At 37.7% G+C, this 13,650-nt stretch overlaps 1 protein-coding gene across 2 annotated transcripts in view; it reads left to right on the forward strand.

Annotated features, from left to right (window-relative positions):
- LOC124595918 (neither inactivation nor afterpotential protein C) overlaps window positions 1-8,448 on the forward strand; it is a 386,219-nt gene extending 377,771 nt beyond the window's left edge. For both annotated transcript variants that reach the window (XM_047134827.1, XM_047134829.1), the window contains exon 28: window positions 7,038-8,448. In XM_047134827.1, coding sequence (XP_046990783.1) covers window positions 7,038-7,370 — 333 coding nt within the window. In that variant the 3' untranslated portion in view covers window positions 7,371-8,448. The remainder of the gene's footprint in view (window positions 1-7,037) is intronic.
- The last annotated feature ends 5,202 nt before the right edge of the window (window positions 8,449-13,650 follow it).

Genomic DNA, 13,650 nt, shown 5'->3' on the forward strand with positions numbered 1-13,650 from the left:
CTACAACAACAGCAGGCATCATTCAATCTTGCAGTGGAATCATTTGTCTCACCAGTGTATGTTAAGAGAAGTTCAAGTTATATGTCTGTGAACTGCTTGCCTATAACTTCACCAGTATCTCACAGTCTGCAATCACAGCAAAAAGCCATAGCCATCACTTTCATCACAGGTGGAGTTGTTCTGAATTTTCGATACTGTGTAGATAGAGTGTTTTCCTGTATCATTTATCTTTGTCTTACATCTGCTCCTATATGTTTGGTTCCCTGTAACACTGAGACTTATAGACAGTACTCCATGTTCATGAAACTACTTCAAGTGCACAAGACATAATTCCAAACTTGTGGCTTTGTGACCTGTTGCAAGTTGCTTTCAATAAGCAATTAGAATCAATTCTAATAAGAATTAGCAGAAATAATTAGGAAGCTATTGTATGTGGATTTTTCAAATTAATTTAAATTCAGATATTACTGATAGAGGACACTTAATTACCCTAAGTGTAACCTACCCTAAGTCCAACATTCCAAGTTTGGTTTCTTTCTCACAGTAATATAACCAACAAGACTAGAAGGACTTAGTGAAACAGTGATTGATCATTTACTTCTAATTCCAACTGTGTTTCATGAAACTAGTGTGGGCCTCATAATAAATGGTTTATTTAACCATGGTGTTAAAAATGGAAATGTCGTGTGGCTAGGGCCTCCCGTCGGGTAGACCGCTCGCCTGGTGCATGTCTTTCGATTTGACACCGCTTCGGCAACCTGCGTGTCAATGGGGATGAAATGATGACGATTAGGACAACACAACACCCAGTCCCTGAGCGGAGAAAATCTCCGACCCAGCCGGGAATCGAACCCGGGCCCTTAGGATTGACAGTCTGTCACGCTGACCACTCAGCTACCGGGGCGGACTCCATGGTGTTCAAATGACAACAATAAAGCATTCCCATCAATCAGGTTTAGTTAAGAAGGGCACAGTAAAATTACACAGAATCATAAATGCTGACTTGGTTACACTATTCAAAGAGACTTTATAGGATGAAAAAAGGAGAGAAATTTAATGCTTTCGTAAAACTATACTTACAAAGTTATGAAGCCAGTTCTTGTTGATGAAGTGTCAGGAACAATTACAGCAGAAGTTGAGAGAAAGTGTGCACATCACCTAGATAAAAGTGTTTGGGAAGAAGTATATTAAGTACATAAAGCATATGAGAAATTTAACTATATCCTAAAATATATATTACAACATTATAAATGCAGCCATTTTTTACAAGTCAGGGACATTCTTAATGGAAGCCAAGAAAAATGGCCATTAACATCTGGGCTCAAAGTATCTTGTAGTAGGAAGAGAGACCTCTATTTAATCAGAGGACTAGCTATGATCAAGATTTAGAAATGTGTTACAAGGAGAGTTGCAAAATTCTTCACCATGTCAACAAAGATGCAAAATATGATGTTCTATGCATGAAATAGGCAATATTATGAAGAGAAAGAAATATTCACTGACCTTCTACACAACACACATAATACGCAAGGATGTGCTTGGTTGACAATATGATTCTTCATCCCACAAACCTGATCAACTATGGTTCAGTTCTGTGTACTACTCTCATGTGTGTTTCCATGACAAGACAGAAGTGTTCGACACTTTAACAAGAAGACAACAGTAGACTTCTGCTGTTAAGGAGCACTCCCAAGACAAGAACCAGATCACACTATGCTCAGCCAGCTTTCACTCCATTTCTTTGAAAGAAACCTTCCTATACTTACTTGAGGATGTGTCTGATGCCATAAGAGCTACCTATTACCTATATGCCAATGCTGAATCTGACAACTGTGAGCAACTTTCATTCTCTCTCTTTTTTAGCAGCCTTGTGTAACATAGGACTTTCTTTAATGTGTAAAACTGACAACTCCACAAGTCATGTACTCCATTCAACAAAATATCTCAGAAGATATGTTCTGCCACATTATTCTGATTTCTGTCCATCACTATGCGACCTTTACAAATGGTAGAATTTGCCATTGAATGAGTTGTTCGGGTGTACAGATAAATTTAATATCTGCAGATGTGCGTGTTTTTATTGAATTTCAACATAAAATTGATAGCATTGAGTTTCCTGGCAATTAATACAAAGCTCTCCAGCTTCCAGAAGAGTGAGTTATTGAAAAAAGAATAAGATTTGCTTGTCATCATCTTCCACCAAAGTCATTTTCATGAATAAATAATGAGAGTGAATTTTATTAATGAGCTAATTTCTGAACATTGCTATTTTCATTCAGTGATAGGTTTAGTTTCACCAAAGGACCTTAAAAAAGACATACAATTATGGTGCAAACCCTGATAAATTCACAATTATGTTACATAGCACTTTGTGACCACTGTGGCTGGTGCTTTCATGGGTTCTGGATAAAAATGCCATTAGATTATACTGATTTAAACATTGATTTGTGAAGCAATAATACATTTTACAGCTGTTTTAGAGTCCAATGAATGTGTTAATGGCTCAAGATGATGGAATACATTTAAAATCAATGGAATCCTTTTAATATGGATACACTCCCAAGTTTTCTGCAGCAACAGCCTATCAATATCAAAAGTTTATTTTTTCACTGACGTAAATCCCCTAAAACAACAGGGTGCTGGTTCATATAATACCATTTATGGTCAGCCATTATTCTGTGCATGCTGAGTAGTGACAACTTCAAGGATGTCGTCTCAGTATAGTAAAGATGTGGTGTGCTATGAATGTTAAAACTCTGAACTCTTTTAAATTGAAAACCCTCTGGAGCTGTCCTAACAATTGTTTCACGTTAAAATTCAATAATTTTCATAGCATAATCATAATCACATTACAAAACCACCTCTCAACAGAGGCCGGATCCATCTGAATTACCTGGAAGTGTTTTGTCATTTGATATAGATCTATATTTTCAATGCTATGGCATTTGTTTTCATTCAACAACAGAGCTTCTTTTACAAAAATTCTCTTTGCAATCTTTTATGATTGGCAGCCCTAACTACCATTCAGTATGACTTCTGAAAACCCATCATTTGTGTCAAAAATATATTTCAGTTTTTGAGAGGTTGAAGTGCTCTGACTTGGTTAATCATGTTAATGTAACACTATTGAATTTATAGAACAGTGATGGCTAAAGGTTGGTATAAAAGTCACTTTTTACTGCAATGAAAATAAAATGCAGTTGGACAGAAGCCAAGTAAATGTATGTAATTGGACTATAGAAATAATTTTGTAGATTCCAAGAGATAAGAAATAAGAAGCCAGTCTAAAGAAAAGATGATACAGATTGTATAACAAAATAGGTAGGAACACCATGGATGTGTACTGCTAAGGACAATAGTTTGTGGAAAAGTGATGGCTGATGATAATGCTTAATCATTTGGGTTGCTGGTACACATTTTTATGATGATATTAATACCTGGGCACTACATAATCAAGCTAGTTTACAATCAAGTACTTTAAACATTTTCAAGGTCATTTCAACAGTTTACTAGCTACCATTAAGAACTTATTGTATGCTGCATATCATAGACTATTACATTCTTTACCTGAAGAGTGGAGGGTCTGAATCAGAGGCTGAGACAGTTCTGCGACCGTGTGGGCTGCAGATTCCTCGACTTGCGCCATAGGGTGGTGGGGTTTCGGGTTCCGCTGGATAGGTCAGGAGTCCACTACACGCAACAAGCAGCTACACGGGTAGCAGGGGTTGTGTGGCGTGGGCTGGGCGGTTTTTTAGGTTAGATGGCCTTGGGCAAGTACAGAAAGGGCAACAGCCTCAACGGGTGCAGGGCAAAGTCAGGACATGCGGGGACCAAGCAGCAATCGGTATTGTAATTGTAAACTGTCGAAGCTGCGTTGGTAAAGTACCGGAACTTCAAGCGCTGATAGAAAGCACCGAAGCCGAAATCGTTATAGGTACAGAAAGCTGGTTGAAGCCAGAGATAAATTCTGCCCAAATTTTTACAAAGGTACAGACGGTGTTTAGAAAGGATAGATTGCATGCAACCGGTGGTGGAGTGTTCGTTGCTGTTAGTAGTAGTTTATCCTGTAGTGAAATAGAAGTGGATAGTTCCTGTGAATTATTACGGGTGGAGGTTACACTCAACAACCGAGCTAGGTTAATAATTGGCTCCTTTTACCGACCTCCAGACTCAGCAGCATTAGTGGCAGAACAACTGAGAGAAAATTTGGAATACATTTCACATAAATTTTCTCAGCGTGTTATAGTCTTAGGTGGAGATTTCAATTTACCAGATATAGACTGGGACACTCAGATGTTTAGGATGGGTGGTAGGGACAGAGCATGGAGTGACATTATACTGAGTGCACTATCCGAAAATTACCTCGAGCAATTAAACAGAGAACCGACTCGTGGAGATAACATCTTGGACCTACTGATAACAAACAGACCCGAACTTTTCGACTCTGTATGTACAGAACAGGGAATCAGTGATCATAAGGCCGTTGCAGCATCCCTGAATATGGAAGTTAGTAGGAATATAAAAAAAGGGAGGAAGGTTTATCTGTTTAGCAAGAGTAATAGAAGGCAGATTTCAGACTACCGAACAGATCAAAATGAAAATTTCTGTTCCGACACTGACAATGTTGAGTGTTTATGGAAAAAGTTCAAGGCAATCGTAAAATGCGTTTTAGACAGGTACATGCCGAGTAAAACTGTGAGGGACGGGAAAAAACCCACCGTGGTACAACAACAAAGTTAGGAAACTACTGCGAAAGCAAAGAGAGCTTCACTCTAAGTTTAAATACAGCCAAAACCTCTCAGACAAACAGAAGCTAAACGATGTCAAAGTTAGCGTAAGGAGGGCTATGCGTGAAGCATTCAGTGAATTTGAAAGTAAAATTCTATGTACCGACTTGACAGAAAATCCTAGGAAGTTCTGGTCTTACGTTAAATCAGTAAGTGGCTCGAAACAGCATATCCAGACACTCCGGGATGATGATGGCATTGAAACAGAGGATGACACGCATAAAGCTGAAATACTAAACACTTTTTTCCAAAGCTGTTTCACAGAGGAAGACCGCACTGCAGTTCCTTCTCTAAATCCTCGCACAAACGAAAAAATGGCTGACATCAAAATAAGTGTCCAAGGAATAGAAAAGCAACTGAAATCACTCAACAGAGGAAAGTCCACTGGACCTGATGGGATACCAATTTGATTCTACACAGAGTACGCGATAGAACTTTCCCCCCTTCTAACAGCCATGTACCGCAAGTCTCTAGAGGAACAGAAGGTTCCAAATGATTGGAAAAGAGCACAGGTAGTCCCAGTCTTCAAGAAGGGTCGTCGAGCAGATGCGCAAAACTATAGACCTATATCTCTGACGTCGATCTCTTGTAGAATTTTAGAACATGTTTTTTGCTCGAGTATCATGTCGTTTTTGGAAACCCAGAATCTACTCTGTAGGAATCAACATGGATTCCGGAAACAGCAATCGTGTGAGACTCAACTCGCTTTATTTGTTCATGAGACCCAGAAAATATTAGATACAGGCTCCCAGGTGGATGCTATTTTTCTTGACTTCCGGAAGGCGTTCGATACAGTTCTGCACTGTCGCCTGATAAACAAAGTAAGAGCCTACAGAATATCAGACCAGCTGTGTGGCTAGATTGAAGAGTTTTTAGCAAACAGAACACAGCATGTTGTTATCAATGGAGAGACGTCTACAGACGTTAAGGTAACCTCTGGCGTGCCACAGGGGAGTGTTATGGGACCATTGCTTTTCACAATATATATAAATGACCTAGTAGATAGTGTCGGAAGTTCCATGTGGCTTTTCGCGGATTATGCTGTAGTATACAGAGAAGTTGCAGCATTAGAAAATTGTAGCGAAATGCAGGAAGATCTGCAGCGGATAGGCACTTGGTGCAGGGAGTGGCAACTGACCCTTAACATAGACAAATGTAATGTACTGCTAATACATAGAAAGAAGGATCCTTTATTGTATGATTATATAATAGCGGAACAAACACTGGTAGCAGTTACTTCTGTAAAATATCTGGGAGTATGCGTGTGGAATGATTTGAAGTGGAATGATAATATAAAATTAATTGTTGGTAAGGTGGGAACCAGGTTGAGATTCATTGGGAGAGTCCTTAGAAAATGTAGTCCATCAACAAAGGAGGTGGCTTACAAAACACTCGTTCAACCTATACTTGAGTATTGCTCATCAGTGTGGGATCCGTACCAGATCGGGTTGACGGAGGAGATAGAGAAGATCCAAAGAAGAGCGGCGCATTTTGTCACAGGGTTATTTGGTAACCATGATAGCGTTACGGAGATGTTTAACAAACTCAAGTGGCAGACTCTGCAAGAGAGGCGCTTTGCATCGCGGTGTAGCTTGCTCGCCAGGTTTCGAGAGGGTGCGTTTCTGGATGAGGTATCGAATATATTGCTTCCCCCTACTTATACCTCCCGAGGAGATCACGAATGTAAAATTAGAGAGATTAGAGCGCGCACGGAGGCTTTCAGACAGTCGTTCTTCCCGCGAACCATACACGACTGGGACAGGAAAGGGAGGTAATGACAATGGCACGTAAAGTGCCCTCCGCCACACACTGTTGGGTGGCTTGCGGAATATAAATGATGTAGATGTAGATGTAGAAGATCACAGTCTTACAGGTTGTCCAGTATTTCACTTCAGGTTCTCAAAAATTACATAATACATGGTCATTGTTGCCTATGAAGGACAAGAAAATCAAGATTGCACCTGACTTTACATAGTACTATGAAGAGAATCAGGAATTATAGGTCTAGCAATAAATAGCTGTCCCATCTAAGGAAACAAGACAGAAATTTTTGAGTATGTTTGATGATCTTAGAGACATGGTTGTCTTTATTATTTTAAATCATTACTAAATACATCTACTTTACTGCATTAATTATGGTTTTAGTTAAGTTCACATTATTTTATCAAATGCAAACATTCTGTTAAGTATGAAACATGTGCATTATATAGCTGTAAAAATATTGTTAATGTGCATTTTTATATTTTGCAGGCAATGTTGAGGAAGACAAATTATAAGCGGGCATCTCTGAAGCGGGATGCGGCATCATATGGCCATAGTCAAGTGTACAATGAAGAAAATGCTAATTTTTCATCACCAAGAAGAAACAATGTTGTATTTAACAGTTCTCCACATGATTTAAATAGAAACAGGTCTCCAAGTCCTACAGCAAGTTTTGGTTCTGAAACACCTGGCTTGCAAAGTCCATATCAAAGAAAAAAATCACCTGAAACTAATTTCTCTAACAGAAATGAAACATCCCCAGATACAATGACAGAACTAGCCCCAGGTATTGTTATCCAAGGGCAGGTAGCTGACCTATAAACAAAATTTTGAAAGAAGTATCAGTTACTACTATTTAGAGAAAATAAAATCCTGGAATGGAAGAAAACTCCCCACAACACAAATAATAAACAAAGGCTGCAGAATTATGATGGAGATCAGTGGCATAGTCTGTGTTCACTTTCGAAATACTTCATCAAATTTTGTCAGTATACAAAGACTGTAACACTCCCATGAGCAAAACTGGTCACCATGTGTATTTTTTTTTAAATGAGCAACATCTTCATTATCAAGTAGCATCACAGATTTTCCACTTGTCTTTTGATATAGTACAATCTTCTCCCCTCTCATGAGTTTTCTTTGAGGAGTAAAATGTTTCTTTCTGAGAGATCATTAAATCTTTATTTTTAAAATATTAAATAAAAAATGTTTTACATTTACCCCTTTAATTCTAGCTTAGCTCTTACAAATTACTGATGTATTAATGAGAAAATACTGTGTCAGGAATGTCATATTAAAAAATCTGTACTAAAAAAATATGTTTCTTCTATGTGAAATCTCAGAGTAGCTAGTTTTATCATTTTTGTGTGTGTGTATGCATGTATGAAAGAAAAAGTTGGACAGTGAGCCTGAAGAGACTTTTTTATGTACAGTGCAATACCAAGAAACTCATCACAATGGAAAGTAACTTCTTTCATTTGAAAAATAGACTTTGAGCTGTAGGAATGTATTTGTACTTTGATTTTTATGATTTGTTTTCATACATGCACCTCTACTTGTTTACAATGTAATAATGAAAGAGTCAGTTACTACCAACATTAAAGCAATGAATTACACTAAGTTCTTGCATCTTCTGTATAAATTAAGAAGAAAATGAATGTTGGTGTAGGGGAGGGGGGAAGGTAGTGTGTACTACATAAATTTGTATGTATGTGTAAGTAATAATAGTCAGTTTTAAGCCAAGGAGACCTTATTTCAGACACTGCACCATTAATCACCAAATGCCACAATTACATATAGAATCTAAAGATGCCTTCAGTATGGTCAAAAGCCAGCTATAGTTGTTATCATGTTATGTAACTGTAATAAAAAGAAAAATACATGAGTTATAAAACTGCTATTGCTGTCACTGGCCTTTATTATTGTTTCACTGAGGACATCATTATGAATTGACGGGCACAAAAAATCCAGCACTTCAGTTTCTTGCCAAAAATAAATAAATAAATAAATTTTTTACTTTAAATTTCAGTCATTTTTGTGATATCAATCTATTTCATGGTAAAATGTTGTTTCTTAGCCCTATGTAGATGTCTAACAATGAAAAAAAGGATGATCAAAAACAAATTAAACAAGATATGCAGTAGTAACATGAATGGATTCATGCATCAAGCAAATTTTGGGGGGGCCTCATTAAGGTTGTGCACATCATCTTTGGTGTTCTACACTTCACATTTAACTTCACAGATCTGTCCTCACAACTTCAGCAGTGTGTATTACCTCCTCTGGCACAAATCACATCATCCAATCTTTCACATATGCTCCTGAATAATGCTCCAATATCCTCTATAGGAAACATCTCCTATCTTTCAGAAAGGTCTCTGTAGGTCCTGTAGGGTCTCTGAAGAGTGCTGATGGGCCTTTCTTTCCAGTTGATCTCATACATGCTCAACAGGATTCAAATCAGGGGTTAGAGCAGGCCAAGTCAAAGCATGAATCTCCACATAATCCAGTAACTCTAGCACATGGGTGTGCACCATCATGCATTAGTCTAAAGCAATCACCAATAAGAGGAGTGAAAGGCACACCATGCTCCTAAAAGATTTTTTCCATATACCAATGTGCTGTAAGGCTCCCACTCTCCAAGAAGGCCAAATCCACCCTTGCAGACATACCAATTGCTGCCCATACCACCAGAGAACCAAGCCTCTGGATGACGATATGCAAGAGGGTGTACTGTACCTCAGGCTTTCTCCAGATCATCTCTTTACTGTCAGGTGATTGCAGGCCAAATTGTGACTTATTTGTGGACAACATTTGCTCCCACTGTTGTACTTTCCAGCCACAATACTCCTTTGTTAAACATAGTCAAGCTGTGTGACACTCTTTGGTAAGTTCTGGACCTTTAGCAGGTCTTCTTTGGATGTCCCTTACTAATAGTGACCCCCTTCAATTTGGTGGAGTCAATTTTGTGCTTCAATGGTGTTGGTGTGGTAGTTGTAGTGAAACTGAAGTTGGAAGAAGTGGTCATCTTTTGCTGATATTACTCTTATTGATCCTAATCATGCATGGCTTCCAGTTTCCTTGTATCTACTTACACTTCTGGAAATCATTGAAGGATTAGTACTCAGCATTTCTGGTACATAATGCATGCTTTGACCATCTGCCAAAGCAGTAGTTCACGCAGCATCTTAGATGTTTAATGGCATGTTTACTATAGAAAGCTGATAAGGATAAAAACAGAAAGATCCTAAAACATGTATGATTGAAATGAGGCAATATAAGATACAACAATAAGTGCTACAATAATGGGAAAACATTATTGCCTCACATCCTGTGGTGTGTTTTTCAGATTGCACAGGAAAAGATTTAAGGCTGGTGCAATAAACAATTCACATTTCATTGTTTGCTCATAAATATCAATAACATATCCCTTCTTAAAATATAGGATAAAATGTGACAACTTGATTAAATGATTAATTACACATCATTTATTATGTTTTGGATTTTTCATGGTGATTAGTGCGTATAACTAAAAAAAATCTCCCGGACATTCTCAAAAATCTTAGATCTGTTCTCCACACTTTGTTTCTGCTTTCTGGAAGCATTAAAAAAGATTGATCTTTAAATAGTGAAAGCAAATCAATTTTTTTATGAACTCACCACAATTACACAGGGAAATCATACACAAAACAGGAGTGTGCTTCTGACTTGAGCCCATTTGTCACAAGTGGGGCAACCAATAAAATCTGCAGACTGTGACAGTCTAAACCAAAATGGTTTTGTTTTTTTAATAGGGGGTTAAATGACATAAATAAAAATGAATCTCAAATCGCCACACAATATTTGAAAAGATGGCTGAGCCAGCTAACAAACACAAATGTCATTTTCTGCAACATATTGCATAAGTATGACTTACCATAATTGTCCTGTGTCAACAAATAAATCACAGTGGCTAATAAATGATGCTCAGATATCTGCAGTCATTTCAGAAATGTTCATATTATTGGCACCAGCTGTATTGGTCACAGGTTTCATACTGCTCATGTCTTGCATCTTAACAGACTGAGTAAGCAACTGATAGCCAAACAAATTGCCAATATTGTTACAAAAACAGTAAAAGTAGCTATACCAAGAAGTATTGGCAGCAACAATGTCACCAACACAATAGTCACCTGCAGCAGCAAAAGAATCATCATTGGACCCAAATGAGGAACATCACATTCAAAATCTTGCAGCTCATATATCACCAACCATGGAAGGGGCATATGGAGAAATATCTGAGGATACACCACAGACTCCAGGCTACAGCAACATCAGTATCAACAACTACTGCAGCATGGCAAAACTAGCAGTGTTTGTACCAACTCCAGTGAAGCACAAATAACAGTAGTAGGAGCAGCACCAACAACGGTAGCTGTAGTAGCAAAAGAAACTGCTCCAACAGTACCTTCAAAAGGAGGGAAGAGAGCTAAGGTAGAAGAAACAGTGTCAAGTGTTGTGGGTAAGTGGAAAATGGTGCCTCCTCTCTGACTAAATGACTTTTTAGTCAAAGGCAGCAATTTATAGCCCACTGACAAATTGTTAATATAAAAGGAATAACAGATTTGATCTAAAATTTGCTATCTGAATGTTCAAAAAGTAAATGTTAAATAATTTATTGTGAACAAATTTTGACTAGAGAATAAGTTTGATATTTTTTGTTTGGGTGAACACTGTGGCTCCTGAGAGTGAACTCACAGCTGTTAACTTTGATAACTATAATATAGCCAACAGCTACTGCAGAAATTTGTATACAGGAGGTGGTGTGGTAATCTATATTAACCAGTCACTCAGTTGCTCTGTTATTAAATTGAATAATTTTTTTTTTTTTTTTTTTTTTTTTGAGGAACATAACTCTGAAGCTGGTGGTGTAGTTACTGAAAGTTTTAAATTAGTAATATCATCAGTATAATTTTGGAATACCTGGACATGTTCCTAGATAAATTTAAGGAGACTAGATGGTTGCATTATGATATTGCAATTGGCAGAAATCAGAATGCTGATTTTGACGTAACAATGGATACATGTAGAGTCACACAACTGAAAAATCTACTAAGACAGTGGAATTTACACTCTATCAAGAATAGGCCCAATAGAGATCAAGCCTGTCTTGACATTTCCTGGTTCCAGAATGAAATTTTTTCTCTGAAGCAGAGTGTGTGCTGGTATGAAACTTTCTGGCAGATTAAAACTGTGTGCCAGACTGAGACTTGGCCTCAGTGTTTTTGCCTTTTGGGGGCAAGAGCTCTACCATTGAGCTACCCAAGCATGACTCACAACATTTCTTCACAGCTACTGGCAGAAGTAAAGCTGTGAAGAAGGGCTGTGAGTCATCCTTGGATAGCTCAGTCAGCAGAGCACTTGAGTGAAAGGCAAAGGCCCGAGTTCGCGTCTCAGTCTGGCACAGGCTTTTGATCTGCCAGGAAGTTTCAGATTCGCTGTTAATAAGAATAATGTAACTAAATCCATCCCAAAAGTTGTCATCACCATATCTGTCACTGATTATTAAATTATCAGGCTTTGTAAGACTCTTGCTGAGAGAGACTGGTTTGCCAATGTTATGCTGACACACATTACACTTTAGGTAAAGATTTGTCAGAAGATGTAATATTTAATGGATTTTTACAGCATTTTTGATACAATTTGATGGCAAGGTACTCACAAAGAAATTTAAAGTAATTAACAAAGGCTTCAAAACCAAGATTCCAAACAAACAAAATTCATGGCATAGTGAACAACTGACAAATTTGAAAAATCAAGTTGCTCACCAAAAAGATTACCCAGCGAGTTGCAGACAGGCACAGTGAAAGGCCTTCTTCAGCAAAGAAAACACATTGGTAAATCTGACCTGGTCATACTCACAGTGAGTAATAATCTGTTCTTTTCCTAATACTGTTGATATTCCAACCAGGAGGTTCCATCGTTTGAAAAATCATGTTATATTGTTATACAATATATTTAATAGTCTGAAGATTGACCATGCCAAATTAGCCTATGTTGCATATTGGAATGAGTATTAAAAAGCCACCGTGGAAGTCAAAGAAGCACACAACTGCAGCAGAATTGAGAATTTCATCAATAAGTATAAAGCTGCTGGGACACTAATAAATAGTGTTGCCAAAAATGGAAGAAACAATAAAATTAATATCTGTACACAAAATTCAATAATTTTTCTGTTAAATTAGTTGAAGAAGCAGGAAATACTATTATCAGACCTGATATCATTCATCAGAGTTTCTTTTAAAAAATTTTTGTAGATCATCAACAAATTCAAGTATGTCTACCTTCTACACTGTCTCACCTAGATTTGTTTTAAGAGTAGCAAAGCAGCTGAAATAGACAGGTGAAGATGCATACCAGCTTTTTCTAAAGTATTTGAATGTATTATTTACCAACAGTTATGTGATTACTTTCAAAATCTAGGAATAATTAGCTGATCACAATACGACTTTAGGAAAAATTCGTCAACAGATGATGCTATAGACTCTGTAGTCAAATACTTAGTTTGAATGTTTGAGGACAAAGGCTTTATGCAATTCACTTTTGTGATCTAAGAAAACTTTCGACTATGTAGGGTATACACAACTTCTAGAAAAGACAGACTTCTATGGCATCAAAGATGGCAGCTATAAACTATTAAAATCTTATCAACACAACTGCAAGCAAATTGTGTGTCTTGGCAAATACACTGGAGAGACAAAGAAACTGGTACACCTACATTGTGTAGGGCACCCACAAGCACGCATAAGTGCTGCAACATGACATAGCACAGATTCAACTAATCTCTGAAGTAGTGCATCATAAATCCTGCAGGGCTGTCCATAAATATGTAATAGTACAAGGAGGTGGATATCTCTTCTGAACAGCACACTGTAAGGCATCCCAGATACGATCAATAATGTTCATGTCTGGGGAGTTTGGTGGCCAGTGGAAGTGTTTAAACTCAGAAGACTGTTCCTGGAGTCACTCTGTAGCAATTCTGGATGTGTGCAATTGCATTGTCCTGCTGTAATTGCCCAAGTCTGTCGGAATGCACAGTGGACATGAATGGATGCAGATGATC

Source organism: Schistocerca americana, chromosome 2 (assembly GCF_021461395.2).
Source record: "Schistocerca americana isolate TAMUIC-IGC-003095 chromosome 2, iqSchAmer2.1, whole genome shotgun sequence".
NCBI classification, from domain to species: domain Eukaryota; kingdom Metazoa; phylum Arthropoda; class Insecta; order Orthoptera; family Acrididae; genus Schistocerca; species Schistocerca americana.